The sequence below is a fragment of the Mustela lutreola genome, chromosome 1 (genome assembly GCF_030435805.1).
Source record: "Mustela lutreola isolate mMusLut2 chromosome 1, mMusLut2.pri, whole genome shotgun sequence".
NCBI classification, from domain to species: Eukaryota; Metazoa; Chordata; class Mammalia; order Carnivora; family Mustelidae; genus Mustela; species Mustela lutreola.
The window spans coordinates 7,664,929-7,689,551 of record NC_081290.1 but is presented as its reverse complement, the minus strand read 5'-3'; the positions used below and the strand labels follow the sequence as shown (position 1 = coordinate 7,689,551).

Sequence of the window (24,623 nt, the reverse complement as noted above, 5' to 3'; positions counted from 1 at the left end):
TCAAAAGAAAAGAGAAAGGACTCAAATTAATAAAATCATGAATAAAAGAGGAGTGATCACAACCAACACCAAAGAAGTACAATTATAAGAACATATTATGAGCAACTATATACCAGCAGATTTGATAATCTGGAAGAAATAGATGCATTCCAAGAGACATATAAACTACCAAAACTGAACCAGGAAGAAATAGAAAATCTGAACAGACCTATAGCCGTAAGGAGACTGACCCAGTAATCGAAAATCTCCCAACAAATAAGAACCCAGGGCCAGACAGCTTCCCAAGGGAATTCTACCAAACATTTAAAGAAGAATTAATATCTATTCTCCTGAAACTGCTCCAAAAAATAGAAATGAAAGGAAAACTTCCAAACTCATTTTATGAGTCCAGCATTACCTTGATTTGAAAACCAAAGACCCCACTAAAAAGGAGAATTACAGACCAATATCCTTGGTGAACACAGATGCAAAAATTCTCACCAAAATCCTAACCAATAAGATCTAACAGTACATTAAAAGGATTATTCACCATGACCAAGTGGGAATTATTCCTGGACTGCAAGATTGGTTCAACATCCTCAAATCAATCAATGTGATACAATACATTAATAAAAGGAAGAACAAGAACCATATGATACTCTCAATAGATGCAGAAAAAAGCATTTGACAAAGTACAACATCCTTTCTTGATCAAAATTCTTCACTGTGTAGGGATGAGGGTACATACCTCAATACCATGAAAGCCATCTATGAAAAACCCACAAAGATTATCATTCTCAATGGGGAAAAACTGAGAGCTTTTCCCCTAAAGTCAGGAACATGGCAAGGCTGTCCGCTATCACCACTGCTATTCAACATAGTACCAGAAGTCCTTTCCTCAGGAATCAGACACCAAAAAGAAATAAAAGACATCCAAATTGGCAAAGAAGTCAAATTCTTACTCTTTGCAGATGATATGATACTTTATGTGGAAAACCCAAGGACTCCACTCCAAAACTGCTGGAACTAATATAGGAGCTCAGTAAAGTGTCAGGATATAAAATCAATGCACAGAAATCAGTTTCATTTCTATACACTAACAACAAGATAGAAGAAAGAGAAAATTAAGGAGTCAATCCCATTTACAACTGTACCCAAAACCATGAAATACCTAGGAATAAACCTAACCAAAGAGGCAAAGAATCTGTACTCAGAAAACTGTAAAGTATTCATAAAAGAAACTAAGGAAGACACAAAGAAATGGAAAAACATTCCATGCTCATGGATTGAGAGAACAAATATGGTGAAAATGTCTATGCTACCTAGAGCAATCTATACATTTAATGTAATCCCATCAAAATATCATCAACTTTTCTCAAAGAAATGTAACAAATAACCCTAAAACTTATATGGAACCAGAAAAGACCCTAATTAGCTACAGCAATGTTGAAAAAGAAAACCAAAGTTGGTGGCATCACAAGTCCAGGCTTCAAGCTCTATTACAAAGCTGTAATCATCAAGACAGTATGGTGCTGGCACAAAAACAAACACATAGATCAATAGAACAGAATAGAGAGCCCAGAAATTGACCCTCAACTCTATGGCCAACCAATCTTTGACAAAGCAGGAAAGAATGCCCAATGGAAAAAGGACAGTCTCTTCAACAAATGGTGTTGGGAAATTGGACAGCCACATGCAGAAGAAAGAAACTAGACCATTTTCTTACATGACACACAAAAATAGACACAAAATGGATGAAAGACCTCAATGTGAGACAGGAATCTATCAAAATCCTTGAGGAGAACACAAGCAGCAACCTCTTTGACCTCAGCTGCAGCAACTTCTCCCTAGAAACAAAGGTAAAGGAAGCACAGGCACAAATGAACTATTGGGACTTCATCAAGATCAAAAGCTCATTCAAGATCAAAAGGAAACAGTCAACAAAACTAAAAGACAACTGACAAAATGGCAAAATGGTAGAAGATATTTGCAAATGACATATCAGATAAAGGGCTAGTACCCAAAATCTATAAAGAACTTATCAAACTCAACACCCAAAGAACAAATAATCCAATCAAGAAATGGGCAGAGGACATGAACAGACATTTCTGCAAAGAAGACATCCAGATGGCCAAAAGACACATGAAAAAGTGCTCCACATCACTCGGCATCAGGGAAATACAAATCAAAAGCACAATGAGATACCACCTCACACCAGTCAGAATGGCTAAAATTAACAAGCCAGGAAATGACAGATGCTGGTGAGGATGTGGAGAAAGGGGAACCCTCCTGCGCTGTTGGTGGGAATGCAAGCTGGTGCAGCCACTCTGGAAAACAGCACAAAGGTTCCTCAAAAAGTTGAAAATAGAGCGACCCTATGACCCAGCAATTGCACTACTGGGTATTTACCCTAAAGATACAAATGTAGTGATCTGAAGGGGCACCTGCACCCAAATGTTTATAGCAGCAACGTCCACAATAGCCAAACTATGGAAAGAACCTAGATGTCCATCAACAGATGAATGCATAAAGAAGATGTGGTATATATATATATATATATATATATATATATATATATATGCACAATGGAATACTATGGAGTCAACAAAAAACCAGAATCTTGCCATTTGCAACCATGTGAATGGAACCCAAGGGGTATTATGCTAAGCGAAATAAGTCAATCAGAGGAAGACAATTATCATATGATCTCTCTGATATGAGGAATTTGAGAGGCAGGGCAGGGGGTCGTGAGGGACAGGGAGGGAAAAATGAAACAAGAGGGGACCGGGGAGGGAGACAAATCATAAGAGACTCTTAATCTCATGAAACAAACTGAGGGTTGTTGGAGGGGAGTGGGGTGAGGGGAAGGGATAGGGTGGCTGTGTTATGGACACTGGGGAGGGTCTGTGCTATGGTGAATGCTGTGAATTGTGTAAGACTGAAGATTCACAGACCTGAACCCCTGAAGCAAATAATATATTATATGTTAATTTTTTAAAAGGAAAAAGAGAAGAGACTATGAGTCCAGTTTAATCTGGTTGTGGAAGAGAGACAAACTTCACAAGTGGTAATGGTGGGGTCAGGCAGAGGGATGCATGTGGTCACAGGTACCGTGATATGACCCAAACAAGTGACAAAATGAAACCCGAGGCCCTGGTACAGGAAAAAGAAGCCACAGGAAAAAGAAAGCTGTTCCCAAGGTCTACAAACAGTCATGAGCTAATTAATTCCTTAAGAAGTATCGTTAATTCCAGCCGCTTCCCACCTCTGGTGACGAGGGGACCAGCAGACTCCTACCAGCAGAGAGAGCGCATGTGGATCTGGCATCTGGCCTGACAGAAGTGTGAGAAATAAGCAAGTGTCAGTTGGTGGGAAGGCCTAGCGCAGGGTCAGCTTTGATCTGCTGAACATACAGAAATCCTGGGCTTTGGAGAGCCAGTACCCTATAGGGATGACCCAGGGTGCCCCGGCAGGCATGCTGTCTGTACCACTGGCTAGTTGCGCGACCTCGGACAAGCAGTTAAACCTTCCTGTGCTTCCACTGCTTCCACCGAAAATGAAGATAGAATAGTGCCCAGCTCAAAGGATTGCTGTGAGAACTTCACTTGGTTAACACCCGTACAGCACAGTCGCTCAGCGCACAACACACTCACTCAGGAAACCTCACTCACTCAGGAAACCTCGGCCTTTGTTTTTATGGCCCTGATGCACAAACTGTTCGATTGCGGGGTCCAGTCCTTAGCAGCCATGGGACCTAGAGTGCATTACGTATCTTCTCTGTGCCTCGGTCTTCTCGTCTATACAATGGAATAATAGTAATTCTTGTGTCACCAGATTGTGAGAAGGAGTCATGATACCACACCTGGGAGGTTCCCTGGCTCAGTTATCCCATGATCACTATTACCTGACATTAGTATCATTTCTTCTGGTAAGAAGCTGAAAAGGATAAAAGGCATCCTGGCTCAGGCACCAGGAAGTGCAGTGGGGTTGAGTGTGGGGGAGGTTTTGAAGTACACGCAGGAACATTTTGAAGAAATGAAAGGAAATTCCCTGGAAAGTAAAGTGTATTCTCTTTTGCAGCAGTGGGGTCTTGGCTCTTGGAAGGGACGCCTAAGACGGCATATGGTCCCCTGTGGTAAGCTCGCATAAGACAAGCTGACATAAATTCCCGGGGGCAGAGATCCGCTCACACTTCTTTGAGTCCCCTCGGTTCCCAGCAGGGTGCTAGACGCCGGGACGTTCGCGGAACCCCGTCCCCCCTCTGTCCAGCAGAGGCCGCCCTGGGCCGAGGCTCCGGGGACCCGAGCGCCGGGAGAGTGGAGGCCAGGGGGTGGCCTCGTCAGCGCCGCGGGGCCCGGGTGGGAGGGGTTTGGCTGGGGCCCGCGCGGCGGCAGAGGCGGCCCAGGCTCGGGCGGCGGGGATGGAGCAGAAGCGCGCCGGGCGCCGGAGGACACGCCGCTGACGGAGCCGCGCCGCGCTCGTCTCGCTTCTCCGCCCTTCGCCCGAGCAGCCCGAGCCCGAGCGCGCAGAGCCGCCCTCGCCTCCCGGCTCCCACGGCCGCCAGCGCGGCAGAGGAGGAGCCGGACGCGCTCCGAGCGCTCGGTCAGTCGCGGAGCTCGGCACCGCACACCGGGGTACCATGGTCTGCAAGGCTCTCTTCGCTCTCTGCATCTTCACTGCAGGTATTTCGGGGCGCCGTCCTACCGGAGGAGCCGGGCGCGCTCGGGGCCCCGGTGGCCGGCGCCGGGGCTGGGGCTGGGGCTGCGGCGGCGACACCGGGAAGTAAGTCACCGCGCGCGGGTGGCCGGAGTGGGGCGAGCCTCCGGAGTTGCGTGAAGGTATGTGCGCACTTGGATTTGGGGTGGTGCCAGCCTGTCGGGATCCTGAGCCGTGTGGGACCCAGGGGATGGCAGGGTCCTTCCTGCCGCAGCCCGCGCCCACACCAACTCCGGGCGTTGTGGAACAGGTGGCTGCGCGACGCGTTCGAACCCCGGGTGGGCGACACTGCGTGCGACTCGAGGCTTCTCGGGTCTCCGAGCCCACCATGCCAGAGTCGGGCAGCACACTTCTAGAGGCGGCCGGACCCGGAGAGGGACGGGAGAAGAGCGGGGAACCGCGTCTGGAAGGCTCTAGCCAAGCTGTGGCTGCGCGCGCGGCCGGGGCTCGGCGGTGTCCCGGTCTCGGGTCCCCGGCGTCCCTCCGTGGTTGCGCGCTGGGGGCGATGCGGCACTAACAGCCCCGCCGGCCGCGGCACCCGGCTCAAGCTCGCCTCCTGGGTTTGCAGTTCTACCGTGTGGCCCGCCGCCTCCCAGAAATGCGTGCGGTGGCGGAGACGGCCAAGTTGGCTCCAAGTGCCCCCAGCCTCGACCCTGATTCTGGGCGGCTTCCCCGCGCGCGCCTCGCTGGTCTCGGGACCGACGGCGGCGGCCTCGGGCAGGGGCTGCGGAGAGAGGAGCAGGAGGACGGAGCTTGGCAGAGTGGGGGCCGGAGACAGCGCGCTCAGCCTGGTGCTGGGGACCCAGTTTTTCCAGAAAATGCAGCCGCACCAGGACAGCCGGCTGTGGACAAGGCGCCAGTGGAACGAGCAGCCCCGAGCGCGCGGACACGGGTGTTTCGATTCGAATGTTCCAAAGCCGCACAGCACAACCCGGCTTGACTTACGCTTCTGGTCCGTGATTTATTTTTATTTTTTATTTTTATTATTTTTCCTCCTGAACTGCCTGGGTTTGTGTTCTTGTGGACACGGGTCGTCTCAGTCCCGTGAAACGAAGCTAGGGGTTTCCCGGCCGCTCACAAAGGATAACGCAATTTTGAGGAAAAGTTTCCCAACTCAAGACTAGAGCGTGTTCTGTTTCGTTTTTGTTTTCTTCCTTTACTTGCTGAAAAGTCTGAGAAAAAGAAACCGTTTGCGTGTTGGGCTCCGCACCGTTTGCAGTCGCGGCCGCGGACGGTTCCCGAACACTCGCCGGCTTTGGCTCGCAGCCTCCGGCGGGATCCCAGCCGGTGTTAGCGGCCGCGTCCCGGAGCACGGGACTGTCCTGTGAGGCAGAACCAGCAACGCTCCGAGCAAGGGGTGTTCGCGAAACGACAGGACGGGTGCCTTCACTTTGCCCCTCACTAGACCTCTTTTCATGACGCCCGAGGCGCAGAACTTGAGCGAGCCAGTAGAGCCAGCGGGTAGGTTTCTTTCCTCATTTTACCCTGCGGCTGGTCTTTTTTTTTTTTTTTTTTTTTTTTTAATCGACAGCTCTGGCAGCTGACAATACCCGGATTAACCCTACCAGGCAGTGTAGTAGCATTTTTTCTAAGGAGCTCAATTTTTTTTTTTTTTTCCCTTGGTCAATTTTAGAGTTTAGTCCGGCTGTTCTGGGGTGAGACTATTGCCCTTGGGCATCGCTGGAGTGAGCGGGCGGGCGGGCCCACTGAGCAGCCTCATCCGTGCACGCATGTTGGGGACTGGGTCAGAACCAAGAGGCTCACAGCCTCCCAGTTCTGGGGCTCTCCTGACCCCGGAAGACTTGGCTGTGTTTCTGGGTGCATCTTACAAACAGAGTGATGAAGCTTCAGCCTTCCCTCTGTAAGGATCCTTGTGGTGTTAGAGCTACTTGCAATAGGCTGGGAGAAAATAATATAAAAATTGGCATAAATACCTCCTGAGACTCTCTGCATCCTAAAGTTGGCTGTTTTCAGAAACCGAAATAACGTTTTTTCTAGGGAAAAACAATTGCTGTGTTGGTCAAGGAGAGAGGGGTGAGGGTTCCTGAAATGAAAGTGCCATTCCCCAGCTCCCTTGTCAAGCCCTGGCTACTTTCATGCAGCAATTGCTCTTTGTCCTCCTGGTCCTCCTTCTCCTCCAACTTTCGGACCCACCCCTCCTCCTTTTCCACCTTCTTTTTAAAAAGGAGTCAAACTCTTAAGGTGATACTTTCTTGAGCCAGGAATGGGGTTTGGCAGGGGGCTTTTTTTTTAGCTTAATAAATCCACTCATTAAGTACATAGCATTTGCTCCTTCCTGACTAACAGACGCTTTCAAATACGTCGGCACTATCAGCAACAATCATCTCTACGTTTATTCACTTGTATCTTAAAAAGAAGGAAAGGAGAAGTATTAGACTGTCTTCGGTCCTTTCAAAGTTGATTGTGGTGTCAAACGATCACGGCTGTTTTATAGACCGTTCTCAAACATCTCTGTGTATAAGGCACATTGGAACACTGCCTCCAAATTAAGTTATAAGGCAGCACCCCCAAGCTTTGGCTACGGACCTGGTGAGGGAGGGAGGATGGCAGGCTTCAGGAAGCTTCTGTCTTCATCCCTGTCCCCTCTGGATTCTCTTCTGTTTTCCCACCATCATCATTACCCCCCTCTGGTGTCCTATGGCCCCATTTGTTTAAAAACTCCCTCACTGAGACATTGGAGAGATACTGGAACTTTCAAAAGGCCCTTTCCAGCACTCAAGGGGGACAACAGGGAAAGAAGCTTAGGTAAAAAGAGGCACAAACCCCATGATCCTACTCTACTGGTACCCTGGATTCTGCCATGTCTGTCCCTACTCTTCCCACAGAGAGACCATCACATCCCACCCCATGACCTTGGCCGCTGGTGATCAAACTCAGGAGAGTTAGACTCCAGCCCGCCACCCAGCTAGAGATCCCATCTGTGGTTCTGGGTTTGTCAGATCGCTCTTCTCTGGCCGACTAACATCTAGAATGTCCCTATCATTGATGGGAGACCCCACCTTACACATTTACAGCTCTGTTGTCACTGCAGATCCTGATATATGTCAACACCTTATCATAAGCATATTAAAGCTTCTTCATGAATCCTATCATAAACATATTAAAAATAAACCAAAAATGCACACACTTTAAGAGAATTGCAAGGTTGCCTGTGGTTGTTTGGGAGCGGGGGTAAAGGGTTACTCCTATTCCTCTGAAATCTGTATCTCAGTCCAAGAAGTGACACCTCCTTCCCTTGAAACCTGACCTGAGAAGGTGGAAGGTCTTCATTGTTATCTAATACATGAGCTGAGGCAGTGTTGCAAAGTGGTAAGCAGGTAGTTTCTGCTTCTAGATCATTCTGCCTCTAGATCGCCTAGGTACAAAGCTGAGTTTGACTACTTAACTAAAAGTGTATTTTAGGGCAAGTAACTTAACCATTCTCAGTTTTCTCATCCACAACATTGGGGAAATAAAACCTCATAAGATTATTGAAAGTTTTAAATGACTAAATGTACTTACAGTGCCTGGAACATAGGAAGCACTCAATAAGCATTAGCTGCCATTGTTTCTATTAATCTTATTAATAATGTTTACTAGTGTTTGGTACCCATTAGGTCATCCTCTCGGAAGCAGGGCTTCTACGTTTGCACTTAAACTATATAAATCAAAGATCTCAACTAATTTACCATCATAGTGCCAGTTGTTTTGGCAAACCTTAATGTGCAAATTAAGAAAATATTCAGCCTAGCCTACTAAATGCCTAATTGGCAAAGGTTAATAATGTGCCAGATTAGATTTAGCACAACAGTCCAAAAGAATGCTCTGTAATAAATAGATGGCAAGTCTCACGAAGGACTTTATTTCTTCCACAAAGTCTTTTGTAAACTGGTGTGTTTCAGAAGCCCAACTCAGCTAAACCTTTAAGTCAGGTTTCCAGAGCCACAAATTTTAGATGATTCCAATCAAAGGACTTAGGAAAAGGCAGCTCCTGGTACCTGAATGATCCAGAATGGCTTTCTCGAAAACCCAGAAGCATCAGTAATGGCCAGATCTTTAATTTACCTTGAGCATTTGGGCCAGGTCTAATTGTGCGTGTGTTTTTATAAGGAAAATATTGGCCAACTATTTACCCTGTTTGTTCAGATTTTCTTAAGCAATAATTTTCCCTGTGGGGGTGGGAAGGTAGGGACATGGCTATCACATCCACTGGAAACAATGGAAAGGTACATTTTAGAAATATTTTCAAAAGGGATTGGCTGTCTTAACATCCAAATGAACTGAATCCTGCCATAATATTTCTATTAATTTGCTTCCTTTCGGAAGTAACTGTCCCTTAAACGGGACATGTTAGTTTAGGAATCAGATATTTGCTTTGCTAATAAGACGCTGGCTGAAACTGTTGTTTGGAAAAATTAATGTTTCATTAGAGGACATTGACAGTTCTGAGAAGAGGTGGGTAAGTGGTAAGTGTGTGCCTTCGGCAACACTGGCTTTTTACTTGGAAATGCAAGGCTAATGGGTTATCGTCCAGTTGAGGTGACTATAAAATAAGACTGATTTGTGTGCAGCATTACTTTGCTTTTAGTCATAGCTTAAATTATTCAAATGACAGAATTTGTGTAACAGCAGATTTTCTGATGTAAGGTTCATCATCATCCTTTTACCAGCATAGCCCATTTCTTTTACCTGTTTTAATGTCATTTATGAACGTTGACACCTTTGCCACTTTTAAGTAACAGAAATCTTTACAACAAAATAGACAATTACGTAATTCTTTTTATCCGTGTTTTCCAATGGTACAGGGCAGTATAATGTCAATTGAAAATAAGCTGTTTTAATTTTCCTTTGGCTAGTATTGCCAGATTTAGCAAATAAAAATACAGATTGCCCAGTCCAATTTGAATTTCAAATAAAGAGTGAATTCTAAGCATGTCCTACACAATAGTCGGGACAAATTTAAACTAAGTAATTCTTCATGGTTCATCTTGAATCCAAATTTAACTGGGCATCCCGTATTTTATCTAGAAACCCTATGTTTGGCTTTTTATCTGCAGTTTGTCTATACGATGGGTTTGATATAGGATTCACTTTACTTTGAACCCTGCCCCCAATCTAGGTTAAGTTGCCTGCTCCATTTCTGTCTGTTCATGGGAAAACTGGGAAATTTCAGAGCAGCTCTCTCTCTCTCTCTCTCTAGTCTATGGCAGTTGCCAGGAATGGGGTTCAGAGGCAGCTCTCCAATGAAATATTTTTAATCTGATTGTATTTCTTTTTTTTTTTTTTCAAGATTTATTTGTTCATTTTAAAGAGAGTTGGGGTGGGGAGGGACCGAGGGAGAGGGAGAGAATCTGGAAGCCAACTCCTTGTTGAGTGCTAGAGCCATAGCTGAGCTGGAGTTAAGGCTCAAACCCTGGACACTGAGATCATGACCTGACCCCAAATCAATAGTCAGACACTTAACCGACTGAGCCAGCCAAGCAATCCTCTAATTGCATTTCCATTAACTGTACATTGTTACGTGTTTCTGAACACCTGGGATTTCTATAGGCTTCCTGAAGCTTCCTTACCTTGCCTCTGGTAATGACTCTGACTTTTCTCTTAAAAAAAAGGCATACGTATTTTAAATGGTAGCAATGTTCTTGCCTGGGAGCTGGAACTAGAAGCCCTCTACAATCCAGCTGGCAACTGATTAAAAAAGAAAGTTATAGAATAGCTTTGGATTTCAATGCTCTTTTCTGTGCCAGGATCTTAATACATCTCACAAATATTAATTATTATAAGGTTTACATAATTCCTGCAGGATAGGTCTATTGGTACACTTGAAATCTGTAGGTATGAAGCCTGAAGCATCATATTAGAATTTCAAGGCAAATTGGAAAACAGCAAGAACAACAACAACAAAAAAAACCCTTAAGCAATTAGACTGAGGTGGAAATTTGCACTTTTGATGGTATCTATGACAAAAATCTGTGAAGTCTATGAATAGGTAACTGTTAAGGGGAGGGGATTGTGGCAAGTTAGCAGCATGATATTTAGGAAAACACATCTGTTCAATACAAAATAAGATGCATAGATGCATGGTAGACCACAACTTTGATGATAATATCTTCCACTTCCAGTCCGCATTCTGCTACTGGATTTTGTTTTCTATCAGGGAGGAGATAAGGACGTAGGAACTTGAACACAGGTGCTGACCATGAAAAGAACTGGAGCAGAGAAAATTTTGTTTGGTTTTGTGTGTGTGTTTTGGCTGTGATTGAATGAAGGTGATCAAAACATGTAACCTTTTAAATGATGATATTCTAGCCGGTATTGTGTTGTCCAGAAGCATAACTTCATTATGGACAATTTGTTCACTTACTATCATGTCCTGTGATGATGCTTCTGCTTCTTAGGAAATCTTTTCAGTTTGTTAGAAAAGCTTTTGTGATCCTACAGATGGACAGCAGACAGATACCTTTCTACTGGTGTTGAACATTTCATTGATTGTTACACACTCCACACCATGTGATTCTTGCTTTGTACTGTCATTTAGATTCTTTAGGAAGAATGATAACAATTATCTAAGGATAAAAGGATGCACTCTTTCTTCACTGTACAAAAGCTACAATGCCTTTTCTGTAGGTGTTTAGGGAAATGTTAAGATGCCATCATTCTATTGAGCTCCTGTAGGGTATCAAATTATGTCAAATTACAGGAAGACTTCAGTACATCCCAGTATTACAATATAGGGGAGTCTCGATGCCCGTTTGTTCATCAGAGGGACATAAAGAAATCCGGGGGGCTGAACACCACTTTGTTGGCCTGGGAAAGGGGGCAAGTCATTGGTGAATCACACACTCTGCCAATGGGAAATTCTTGCTCTCCGTGGATCTGCTGCAAGAGAGGCAACACCAAGATGAATATGGCCATCACCCAACTGATGAGGAACCCTGGATGTTTTGTCTTAAAAATTACAACTTTGATAAGGACAGCATTCAAGATGAAAGAGCCCTGGAATTCTCCCTTTGAAGGGCTATTCAGACAGGTCTGAGCAAGGACATGATGGTTTTCAAGGACATAAGATCATTCATTATTTGCCTTCTAAGAAATGTTGGTGGGGAAGTAAGTGTGATATCAAATTCTGTGTGGAAACTGATAAGAAATGGTTAGTAGGAAGGAGTCATGGCTGTTCCAGAAATTCTGCATAGTACCATAGGAGAGGCTGGGGGGTGGTCTGTTACATGAGACAGAGAGTATGTCAGATGGCTGAATGTGGTGGCTGTGGAAGGATAATTGGGGGGGTAATAAGTAAAATTATTGGGGGCTACTAAAGACCAAACCACCCCCTTCCTGCTGCTCCTGCTGGGAATGGAAAATGCATCAAGTTTCGTTTTAGGTGGAGGGGTTGGGGGAGTGGGGTAAGAGATTCCTCCTCAGACTGATGTGAACATAGAGCCTACTTTAGTACACCTTTTTAGGTTTGTGAAAAGTTGCAAATTGAGCCTTTCAGATGAAACTGTGGTGGCCCTTAATGGCAGGTAAGCAAGGTATTCACAGCCTTGTAAAAGGGGACAAAGAATGAGAAAATGCTTTGAGATGTCAAAAGGAATATGCTGCTTAGTTCAGATCCATTAAGGGGAGCTGAGTGGCCTGGGGGTGCTTACTTCAAGGCAGCCATCTTAGACCTCCACTTCAAAGAGTTCTATTTTGAGCAGGCCCCCCTCACGTGCTTATAGGATGAGGCACACAGCCCTGATATTTATCAGGTGAGGATGAGACTTTTTTAAGATTTTATTTCTTTATTTGAGAGAGAATGAGAGAGAGCATAAGAAACGGGAGGGTCAGAGGGAAAAGCAGCTTCCCACTGAACAGAGAGCCCAAGTGGGTCTCCATCCTGGGATTCTGGGATCATGACCTGAGCTAAAAGCAGATGCTTAACAGACTGAACCACCCAGGCGCCTGAGGATGAGATTTGTGAGAAGCAACAAGGCTGAACCAGGATTTGGCTAAGTCAGGCTGGTATGGAATACCAACTCCAAGATCTCAGTCTTCTGCCTTGTTAAGTTATGATATATACATTGATTACCCTGTGAGTAAGCATTCAACAAATGTTTATTAAATAGGTACACCAACAAATAGAAGATTTAATTTATTTTACTTCATTTGTTTGCCTGCATACCACTACTAGATTGTAAGGTGCAGGGAGAGCAGAAATTTTAGCTACTTTGTCCCCACTGTGTCCCTAACATGTAGAACAGAGCAAGATACATAACGAGTGCTTAGCAAAAATTTGTTAAATTAATTTTTAATTGAGAACCTACATGTACTAAACATTATCCAAGATTCTGGAGAAACAACAATGAAGAAAACAGAACTCTACCATCAGAGTATTTTCATTCTTTGAAGATGATGAATTTTGACTTGGTCAGAAGGAAATCAATGGTTGACTGTCTAATAGTCATCTTAAACTCGGTATGTCTGAGTCTGAACCCCTGGACTTCCCCCCCACACACACACCCCGCCAGGAGGCTAGGCATGAAACCTTCCGCATATCAATTAATGGCAAGTCAACTTTCTCATTGCTCAGGCTGGAAATCCTGAGTCCTCTCTGAGTCCCTTTCTACCAACACCCCTCATCCAATCCTTTCAGATCTCTTTGCCCTACCTTTAAAATAGACATATATTCAAACATTTTTTGCCGTTTCCACTGTCTTGCTCCAGGTGAACCATGTCTCTTTCGCCTGGAATACAGCCGCGGCCCCCTCTCAGATCTGCCAACTGGACCCTGACTCTCCTAATGTCTGTTCTCCACATGGTAACAATTGATCCAATGGGAATACAGTAGATGATGTCATTGCTCAGTTCACGGCTTTGCAGTGGCTTCCTGTTGCATGCAAAGCAAAATCCCGAGTCCTTCATGTGACCATCAAGCCTTACATGAGACCCTGCCCCATTCATTCTTGGACATTCTACCTCTTCTTTGCTCACCCTACACCAGCCACACTGGCTTCCTTAGAGCATACAGCAGCTGGTTTCTCTGTCTAGGACATAATTTTTCAGACAGCTAATTCCCTCACCTCCCTAAAGTCTTTGCTCATTTGTCACCTACCGTGAGATTCCTCCTGACCAGCATTTTAAAATTGCAGTCTGTTCCACCGGACAACACCACATTCCCAGCGCCCCTCCACTGCCTTTTGCCTCTACTTTTTCTTTAATGTCAATTTTCCTCCATCCCCTACCCATTCCTGCCCCCTGGGATTTTGTCTCTTATTTTCTGTGGTTTCCCCAATGCTAAATACTACATGGCACTTTGGGTATACTCAGAATATATTTGTTGAACCGAATGACTAAACATATTTTTGAGAGGCACATGTGACTCAGTGGGTTAAGCCGCTGCCTTTGGCTCAGGTCATGATCCCTGCGTCCTGGGCTCGAGCCCCACCTGCTCTCTGCTCAGCAGGAATCTGCTTCTCCCTCCCCCTCTGCCCTTCTCCCTGCTCATGCTCTCTCAAATAAATAAATAAACTCTTTTTAAAAATACATTTTTGAAGGTTGGCAAAATGAAGACTCAATTCAAATTTTGCCTTAGATCACCCCAAAATGAGACATTTGGCCAACCTGCCTATAATCAGGTGCTTATGCCTAGTGTTTCCAAATAGCTTTTTTAAAAAGATATGAGTCAGCCTTTAGTTTTCTTTGAGGGTTACAAAAGCTAAACTTTAAAATCAGCTTTTTTTTTTTTTTTTTGAGCATGCCCTTACAAAACATTTCTTTTAAAAATGTTGATTTCAGCCCCCTTCCCCACCCCATGGATATCACTTTGAAATAGCTGAAATGTAGGGAAAAGAAGAAGAAGAAGAAAGAAGAAGAAGAAGAAATAGCTGAAACATTTTAAGTTCTCTGGCCAATTAAGAAAATGTCACTTTTGAGCTCAGCTAGAAACGATAAAGATAAATCTCCACTATTTGAACATTTTTGAGAATTTTCTGAATAAAAATAACCTGATGATAAAAAGTGAATTGAGTCTAAATGAAGCATGACGGGCCATTTCGCAGTGATGTTTGAGGACGTTAAGTAGATTCCAGTGCTGCATGTTGAGATGGTAAGAAGAACAAGGCGTTCTCTTGGCCTTAAAGACTGCCCTGAGCCCGCACGGATGATTCTGATGGTGTTGTCGTCCAAGCAGTAGTTCCAAGTGGTGGAAGTGCTGACTGGTATCAGACCCGCATTCCTGTGAATGCTTGTTATCAGCACTGCAGGGCGGCCCCCCTCACGTGGCTGGTGTTACAGTCACCGAGGCTGGCAGGGCTGTCCGCTTCATCATCCAACAAATACTCATGGTACTTTCGGGCTCAAATAGAAACATTTAAGTATTTAGCAACTGCCAAAAAGAACATGGGTTTAGGAAATAACAACATACTTGTATTGAAGCCTCCGGGACAATGGTATAATTGAAGATTACGCTTGCAGAGCAACCTATAAACAAACCAAAGAACAGAAAAGATGACACTTGGGTGCCTGGGTGACTCAGTTGGTGAAGCGACTGCCTTAGGCTCAGGTCATGATCCTGGGGTCCTGGGATCGAGTCCTGCACTGGGCTTGCTGCTCAGTGGGGAGTCTGCTTCTCCCTCTGACTAGACCCCCTCTTGTGCCCTCTCTCTCACTCTCTCAAATAAATAATTTTTTTAAAAAAGAAAATATGGCAATTTATATTAAAAACATCTGCCTTGCTCGTTCAGTGAGGTCTACTTGCCCCTTTTTGAGGGTTACAGGTGCTGGGCAGCTTGAAGGAGTATGGGCTGTACACCGGGGAGTGGCCAAGGGCAGTCAGCCCGTCCTGGTGCTGGGGGGGCCGCATGGGGTGAGATGAGCATGACACCAGAGGACTGGGGACCGTTCTGCCACTTCTCCTCTGTAGGAAGGACTGGGTTCCTAAAGGAAATATAAAGCACGGCTTATGGCAACTCTAGGTTTCATTTTTGAGGAACTGTCAGATGGTTTTCCAAAGTCGCTGCACCGCTTTGTATTTGTGTGCCCTATCTCAATACAGTGATTCAAATACATTTTTTTAAGAGAAGAAAGGAAAAGCCACATGCGCTGACAAAGAGAAGCCTTCCCAGACCTCAAAGACAAGTGTGGCTGCTGAAGGAGGGAAAATTATTACATCACTGAGAACCGTTGGAGTTAGGAGGGATATCAGCAAGTGGAAGATGGGGTTTTTGAAATGAGGAAATTTACAACCAAATTTTGATTAAAAAAATAAAATGTCATTAAGTGAAAGTCATGTCTTATAACACTTTTTCAAAGCTGCCCTCAAGCACTTCTTTTTAACCATTATGGAAACTATAGCAGGCACAGAAATTGGCAAGAATGTATCTCTCACCCACCCAGACCTGATTTCAGAGTCTGTTTTGATAAAGAACTTAAAAAATATTAATATAGTGGCAATCATATAAATGTCTAACTATAAAGTGCTAGTCAGAAAGACTAGCATACATTCAGTGCTCATTCAAATGGGCAACATCAAGCGGGTGCTTAGAAGTGTGGGGCAGTTGGTTCATTTATGTACTAACACATTAAGTGGTTACAATATATTGAACTAACAAGTGTGACTTTATATTTCACAATTATATCAGAAAAGCAAGCTATAGAAGAAATGTACATTGTGATGAAATATTCAAAACATTTTTATGTGTGTGCCTGTAGAGAAAATCACTTAGAAGAATACAGTGGTTATTTCTGGCACCTGAGCTTTGGGTTAGTTTCACTTTTTATGACCTTCTCTTTTGTCTGAAATTGTTTAACTAGTTTGTATTGCCTTCACAATTAAAAAAGGAAAGAAAAATGGGATCCAGGTGGTAGGTATTAGAGAGGGCACGGATTGCACGGAGCACTGGGTGTGGTGCAAAAATAATGAATACTGTTACGCTGGAAAAATAAAAAAATTTTTTAAAAAGATCTTAATCCCTCTTTATCCACACTTAATGTTGCTATCATAACTGCTGGATAGCTACTTCTAACCTCAAAATCTTGATTCAGAAATCCTTCTGATGGATCCCTCAAAAAATACATCTTAGAAAAGCAAATAACTTCAGAAAGGTTTATAGGATATCACTAAGTAATGGGCGGGGGTGGGGGGAGGTTCTGGGAAGAAATTGACTTTAATATTATATTATATAAAACCAGAGTGCTACATAAATCATTGATCAGAACAACCGTTTTGGATAGTATTTTAAGAAACTCTGACTTAACTGATCAGTATTTGAGATACTTTGTTTCAATACTTTGGTTGTCATTTACGGGAGCAATTTTTAAATTAAAACATTATTCTAAGCTTTTCTATAATGAAATCTGTCATCTTAGATAACAAGAAGAAATAGCCCTCAGAAGAATATATGATTTGTTTTCCTTTGACAACATTAAATCTGTTATGTTATCTTTTTAATAAAATAATCAATAAAATGTGGTTTAGGCAAATGCTGGAGCATCCGTTACTAATAATCCATGAGCAGATAGGCCAACCCCTTCATATTCTAGATAAAGCTCAACATGCTGGTGTGGGAAGGAGATTCCACATTTGTAACGTTTTGTAGGTATCACACATTATATGATGTTCATTCCATTTCCAACTTCATTTAATGCCCCTAACAACCCCATGCGATGGACCATACCAATCCCACAGTGTCACCAAGTCTCAGAAGTAATGAGATGAAGATCACACAGTTGGTAAGTGACTAAGCTAGGCTTTAACCAAGCCTATCATCTTTTACCCTCCTTCATCACTACTGTCTTGAATGACCAAATCAGACTATGCAAGCTTAGTCGCCAAAGTTTCTCTCAACTCTGATCCTCTCTCCCATCCCCACAGCTACAGACTTGATTGAGAATCTTGTCATCTCTTCCTAGCCTGCCACGGTAACTCCTAAATGGTCACTGGCCACCCTTTCCCTTCTCACAATCTCTCGCCACTCTTTTGGAAGTCCTTCAGGCCAAGCCAGACTGCCCGTTCCCCTCCCCCCCAAAGGAGCAGAAGCCAACCTAAATCTGCTTCAGAGTTTTCCAGGTGCTTAGACTATGGCTACTAAATCCCATTTCCACCAAAAAAAAGAATGAAGACTCCTGGGAGAAGTGGTTACTTCCAGGGGTGGGCTAGAAACCATGTAAGATGAGTCTGAACTACCTTGTCATACCAGATAGCCAGGAAGCTGTCAAAGACAACCGTGGCTCTGGTGGAAAGGACTCAGAACGCCTTAATGAGGCCCCCAGTGGCCAAAGATGGAGCAAACTGAGCAGCAGTGAGGATAATAACTGCAATGGGCTGAGTCACATTGTTCCAACTCACGAGTTAATTATCATACCAAGACAAAGCAATAATAACACGAAACTTCATTTGTCTCCATTGGAGGATACTAATAAACTGACACATTATTTTGAAAAATAATAGATAAATGGGAAGAACTAAAATTCTTGATCGATCGATCGATTGATCTTATTTTTGCCTTTATTTTACGAGGTGTATCCATGAGCAACCAAATATTAGATGATGGGAGGACCATCTTTATACATGTTTTCCAGCTAGTAAGTGAAGATGGCCCAGTGGAAGCAGGACAGCACCATATGGCATCACCCAGTGAGTTAGTGGTCTTGGCGTTGACCTCCCGTGACTGCCAACATTATGAAGTGTGACATCCAGATACCATATCTCCAGATGGAAGGGTGCAATACCCCCTGTGAAACAAGCCTTGCCACATTGAAAGGAACCCAGATCTGACCAAGCCTCCACATCCAACTATCAAGGCACAGGAAATACAGAGGACCAAAGAAGGTATTAAATAAAACCACAGGAGTGAACTCAGCAAACGCCAGACCACAGAAAACTCTACATGACAAACAGACCAGCTTCTTCAACAAATAGATTGCAAGGAGAAGAGAGAGATTAAAGAGAAAGATGACAAGGCAGGATTTATTGATGAAAAAGAAACTTCAAGAACCATAGCAACCAATCACAACTGGGGACCTTGTTTGGATCAAACCAAAACTGTGGAAATAAATTGTGACCTTCATGAGACGATTGTGAATTTAATCATTGACTAGACATTTGATGATATTAATGTATTATCATTTTCAGTATGCTAATGACTTAACCTGTATGTTTTCAACAGTAGCCCTTATCTTTTAGAGTTACACACTGTTATATTTATATAAGAAGCGCCACTGTGCCTGGGATTTGCTTCAAAATAATATGGGGGTGATATATAGGTGAGGGTATTACAGAAAAAAAATTGTCATGAGTTTATAATTCTTGAAACTGAACAAAGGTACCTAAAGATCCATTATGCTCTCCTCTCCAAATTTATAGATGATTAAATTTTTCCATTATTCAAAGTTTTTAAAAAGAATCTTCTAGAAGCCCCCATTTCTCTAGAAACAAGTCTCAACCCCTTACCAAGGGGCTTACGATCTGAGTTAGGGGCAGAATGAAAGAAAGGTGGTGCAGGTAGTCACCATGGGAGAGGCTAGAGAAGCAAATAGATCATTCTTGTTTGGAAGGTCTTTGCCAGGCCACATAACTTCAGGCCTTTGCCCTTGCCAGTTCCTTGTTCTAGAATGCCATCTCCGTTGTCTGCCGGCCAAAATTCTCTAAGTCCTGCACGTTCAGTGTTCCCCTCCACTTGTTTGCATATGTTACCCCTTTAGACTTCTGGCCCTTGGAGAGCAGGGATCTTAGTCTTCGGTTCGTATCCCTCAGGCCCATGTGTAAGAAGATTACACTTCTCATGTATAAAAGAACAGGAGTCCCCTGAGTTCAAAGACTCCAAACCCCCTTCCACATTGCTTGCTGGCATGCCAACACTTGAGCGCGACGCGGGAAGGATGCGTGATCTCTGAGAGAAGATTCACGTTCACTTAGAGCAGCTGAAAGTGATTTATGGATTGGCAGGTAGAAGGGCGGAGAGCCTTGAAGGGCTGGCATGTCGGACAAAACGGGCAGAGAGTGCAGAGTGGTCTGTGAGCTGGGATATCACGTGGGGAAGGAGTCCCCGGGTCCCCGGGGAAGCACAGAAAGGGTAGGAGATCTGGGTAGCCTGCTCATGAAATTTGGAAAGAAATTGTAACCACTTTCCAAACAAGCCTGCTGTCTTTGGGCAACCATACTTAGCTACACGTATTTATGAAATAGAATTTCACTCTAGACCAGGAAATCCAGAAAAGATTGTCCTTTAAATCTTAGAAGGCCTAGGGGCGCCTGGGTGGCTCAGTGGGTTAAAGCCTCTGCCTTCGGCTCAGGTCATGATCCCAGGGTCCTGGAATCGAGCCCCGCATCGGGCTCTCTGCTCATCAGGGAGACTGCTTCCCCCTCTCTCTCTGCCTGTCTCTCTGCCTACTTGTAATCTCTGTCAAATAAATAAATAAAATCTTTAAAAAAAAAAAAATCTTAGAAGGCCCAAGTAGAGGAATTCAAAAGAAAGTGTGCCCTCCTGGGTAAAAGCGGGAACAGGCCCCTGCCCTCTCTGTTACCCAGCAGCAGAGGACGCCAGCAAGTGCCCTGCCCCCAAACACCACTCCCTCCTTCTGCCGCAGACTGTTTGCTCCCTTGGACTCTGCCCCACTGCCAAGCTGGGGATAAATATAGATTAGCTATTGTCTTAGTTTCCTAGGGCTGTCATAACAAATTAGCACAAACTTGGATGGCTTTAAAAAACAGAAATTTATTCTCTTACTGTTCTGGAAGCTGAAAGTCTGAAGTCGAGGTTTCAGCAAGGCCATGCTCCCTCTGAAGCCTCAAGGGGAGGACCTTTCTTGCTTCTTCTGGTTCCTGGTAGCCCCAGGCATTCCTCAGCTTGTGGAAGCATTAATCTCAGTCTCTGCCTCCGACGTCATAGGACCTTCTTCCCTTCGAGTCTGTCTCTGTCCAGATCCCCTTCCTGTAAGGACACCAGCCATCCAGTCATACTGGATTAGGGCCCGCCATAGTCAGTGTGACCTCATCATAAATTGATTCTTTCTGCCAAGACCAGATCTCCAACTAAGGTCCCGTTCACAGGTACCTAGAGGTTGGGGCTTCATTATAAATTTTTGTGAGGACACAGTTGAACCCAAGTCAGATATATTGTTCTCACATCTAAGCCATGTTTATGAAAGACCCACCTGATAAAAGCAGTTAATAACTTGATCAATTATAAGTTACTTTTATTCAAGATAACAGCTGCAATCATTTCAAGTATTTTTTTGGTTAACTTGTTTGCTTTTTTACTTTTTTATTGCTCTCGATGATAGAAGAATGGTTGATACCCTTTAAATCCGGCATTTCTCAACTAGAGTGCTATGGGCATTTGGAGGGGATGAAGCATGCAGAGACTGCGTCCCTGGTCCCTGACCACTAAGCAACAGTAGTATCCCACAGACATTGTGACAAGCAACATAGAAGAAAAATGGAGGGGTGCGGGGAATAAAAGGAAATGCCTTGGCGTATTTCTAAAGTTATCAGCCTCATTGAAAACCAATGGTGTAAATTAATGAGATTTTTATTGGCTCTCCTTAGGACACAGAGCGGGTTGCACTAAACAATAGCAGTTCTGCTTATGTAGCCAGAATAACTTCAAGAATCCTCTGGATGCTTCCGGAACATTCTGATACTGGCATGATTTGTAACATGTGTGCTTTGGGGAGGCATGGGGCAAATTTGAGGGCATTGTTTCACTTCTTCTCAGCCGTGGTTAATACAGTATTTTTTCTAACTTTTTGCCTGAGGTAGAGTCAGAAAGAGAATAGTAACGAGCAAAAAGTTGCAAGGGATAAAAATAGACTCTGCTCTTTTTCAGTGTTGCTCGTTGCCTGTAGATATGATGCCTTTCCTCTATGTGGAGGGAAAGCTAAAAAAGAAAAAAAAAAAAAAAGCCTCTTTTCCTCTTTCTATGTAATGTGTTATTGGATGTGGGGCATAGGTCACAGAAATATTTCATGGGAAACTTGAGAAATTGTGACATTCCAGAACAGTGGATTATTGTCTTCCAGTGTGAAGTGTGTGTGCTTGTATATGTAACATATGTATATGCATATGCGTGGGTAGCATGTGTGTTTCCTCCTTTCTCACCTACATCATTCCTTACCAAAGTAATTAGAAGAATTTTAAGAGGAGGAGGCCAGGTAACATGGGGAAGAATTTTTTTTTTTTTCAGGGAAAATTAATACTCAAGGAATTCATACATTTTCTATAGTATCTGAAATTCAACTCTGCCTCTGCATAAGAAATTGAATATTCTATATATATTTAATTATCCATAATCATATGCATCCACATCTTCTGATTAGTAACTAGGATATTAGGTAGAATGTGGTTCTATAGCTATTTGGTTTATTTATTTGGTTCTTTTTATTTGGCTCCATAGCTACCTAGTCATTTATTTGGTTCTATAGCTACCTAGTCATTTGTTTCGGAATTATAGATTTCCTTACAAGTCAGAGTGAAAAATCAACACTCGAAATTCTTTTCCCTGGAAAAAATACAATTTCTCTTATAGGAGATTTAATTACTCAGATAGTTTTGCTTATATAGGCAAGAGAAATATTCTAAGAAGAGTGAGAGGTGTGCTGTGTAAAGTCATTACTGATTTGGGTTATTCCCAAAGGAATAAAAAATTTAAGGCTATAAACAAAGCTCCTTGATGAGAACTGAGTTCATGCTGAGATAAAAAGTTACAAAGCAAGAGAACGGCCTCATTATATTTTTAAAATCCCAGGGAAAGCCATTGTTTTGCCAAAGCAATGTGGTAAAGCAGCCTGGGACCCAACATCGGTGCCCAGGAGACTAGGAGTAAAGAGCTTTAGAAGCTTTGAATTTTTTTTCTAAAACAATTAAGATTAAAGGAGTTAATCAGGAAATCTGAGGTTATATAAGGGTTGAGCAAGTCAAGCAGCTCACATATCTGGTTTGGGGCACATGCTTGGGATGACCAAACTTTTCCATGGAAGATTGTTCTTTATGATAATTCTTCCAGAATGAAAGGAGTGACAAGAAACATTAAAGTCTGAAAAACGATCCCCACTGCTGACATCTGAGAACATCCTGGCCTCTCCAGAGACATCTGACCGAGGAAAGCAGATGAGCCAGCTGGGGCTCGAACCCCCAAGGGCCTGACAGGAAGAGGAAGGAAAGTGGGTCAGGTCTGGTGAAACAGCTTGTCTCCCTTGGCAAGTCAAGCTGGTCACATTAGAGGTTACCAATCCCATCGTGACTGGCCGGGCCACCCCATGACCTCCTCTCCAAACTGGACGTGGCAGCTGCATGGACTACGAGGCACTTGAGGCAGAAACTGAGAGCAGATCTGGAATGGAAACTCTGAAGGTCTCAGGCTCAGTCCCCACAAAAAATTCTTCTTGGGAGAGACGAGATCATTCACTATTTTTACAGGAACTACCCTAGAAAAATTAAAAAGCCTTCAGAGACGGTGCATGAAGAGACAGGAGTTCTTGGGGAAAGACCCAGTTTCTCCTTGACCGCATTGTTGTTGGGTTTCTAGGAAGGCACAGAAAACTTGAACTAGGGACACAGGCTCCACGACATGTGCCAGGTAGGACTTCACCAGGTCGGTGCTAGCTAGAGTGACCTCATTTCTCTTCTTTCTTCAGTTGTGCCTAGTCTGGTCAGACTATTAACAGTGGCAACTTGGATTCAAAAGGGCACCTATGTTTTTTGCTTACTGCAAAGGTTTGTTTTGTTTTGTTTTGTTTTGTTTTTCCTTCCAATTTTTAAAAATCCTGATATGGTTAACATACAGTACTATATTGGTTTCAGGCATACAATATAGTGATTCAGCAATTCTACACATTACTCAGAGCTCATCACAGTACGTGTACCCATAATCCCCTTCACCTGTCTCACCCATCTCCTCACTCACCTCCTCTCTGGGGATCATCTGTTCTCTGTAGAGTCTATTTCTTGGTTTGTCATCTTCTGTTTGTTTTGTTTCTTAAGTTGCCCATTTGAGTGAAACCATATGGTATTTGTCTTTCTCTGGCTGGCTTATTTCACTTAGCATTACACCCTCTAGATCCATCCATGTGGTTTGCAAATGTCAGAATATCATTCTTTTTATGGCTGAGTAATATTTCACTGTGTACATACACCACACCTTCTTTGTCCATTCGTCTCTCAATGGACCCTTTGGCTGCTTCCATAATTCGGCTATGGTAAATACTGCTGCAATAAACCTAATAAGGGTGCATGTAACTTTTGAATTCATGCTTTCATTTTCTTTGTGGGTGGGGAGTGGTTTCCATAGTGGCTGCACCAGGTTGCATTCTCACCAGCAGTGCACAAGGGTTGCTTTTCCTCCACTCCTTGCCAACACTTGTTTCTTGTGATTTTGATTTTAGCCATTCTGACAGATGTGATATCTCATTGTGGTTTTAATTTGCATTTCCCTGAGGGTGAGTGCTGTTGAGCACCTTTCCATGTACCTTTCAGCCATCTGTATATCTTCTGTATATCTTCTGGTGAGAAATGTTTGTTCGTGTCTTCTGCCCCTTTTTAATTAAAAACTATTTGGATTTTTTGGTGTTAAGTTGTATGTGTTCTTTCTGTATTTTGGATACTGACCCTTCATCAGATATGTCATTTGCAAATAACCTTCTCCCATTCAGTACGTTGTCTTTTCTTTCTTTCGTTCTTTTTTTTTTCATTTTATTTTATTTTATTTCTTTTCAGTGTTCCAGCATTCATTGTTTATGCACCACACCCAGTGCTCCATGCAATACGTGCCCTCCTTAATACCCACCACCAGGTTTACCCAACCTCCCACTGCCCACCCTCCAAAACCTTCAGTTTGTTTCTCAGAGTCCACAGTCTCTCACGGTTTGTCTCCCCCTCCAGTTTCCCCCAACTCACTCTCCTCTCCATCTCCCCATGTCCTCCATGTTATTCCTTATACTCCCCAAGTAGG

General features: G+C 43.6%; 1 protein-coding gene across 1 annotated transcript in view; it reads left to right on the top strand.

Annotated features, from left to right (window-relative positions):
• Positions 1-4,476: 4,476 nt before the first annotated feature.
• Positions 4,477-24,623, top strand: part of PARM1 (prostate androgen-regulated mucin-like protein 1) — a 99,607-nt gene continuing 79,460 nt past the window's right edge. Inside the window, exon 1 of the mRNA XM_059159064.1 lies at positions 4,477-4,661. Within this exon, the coding sequence (XP_059015047.1) occupies positions 4,619-4,661 (43 nt within the window). The 5' untranslated portion in view covers positions 4,477-4,618. The remainder of the gene's footprint in view (positions 4,662-24,623) is intronic.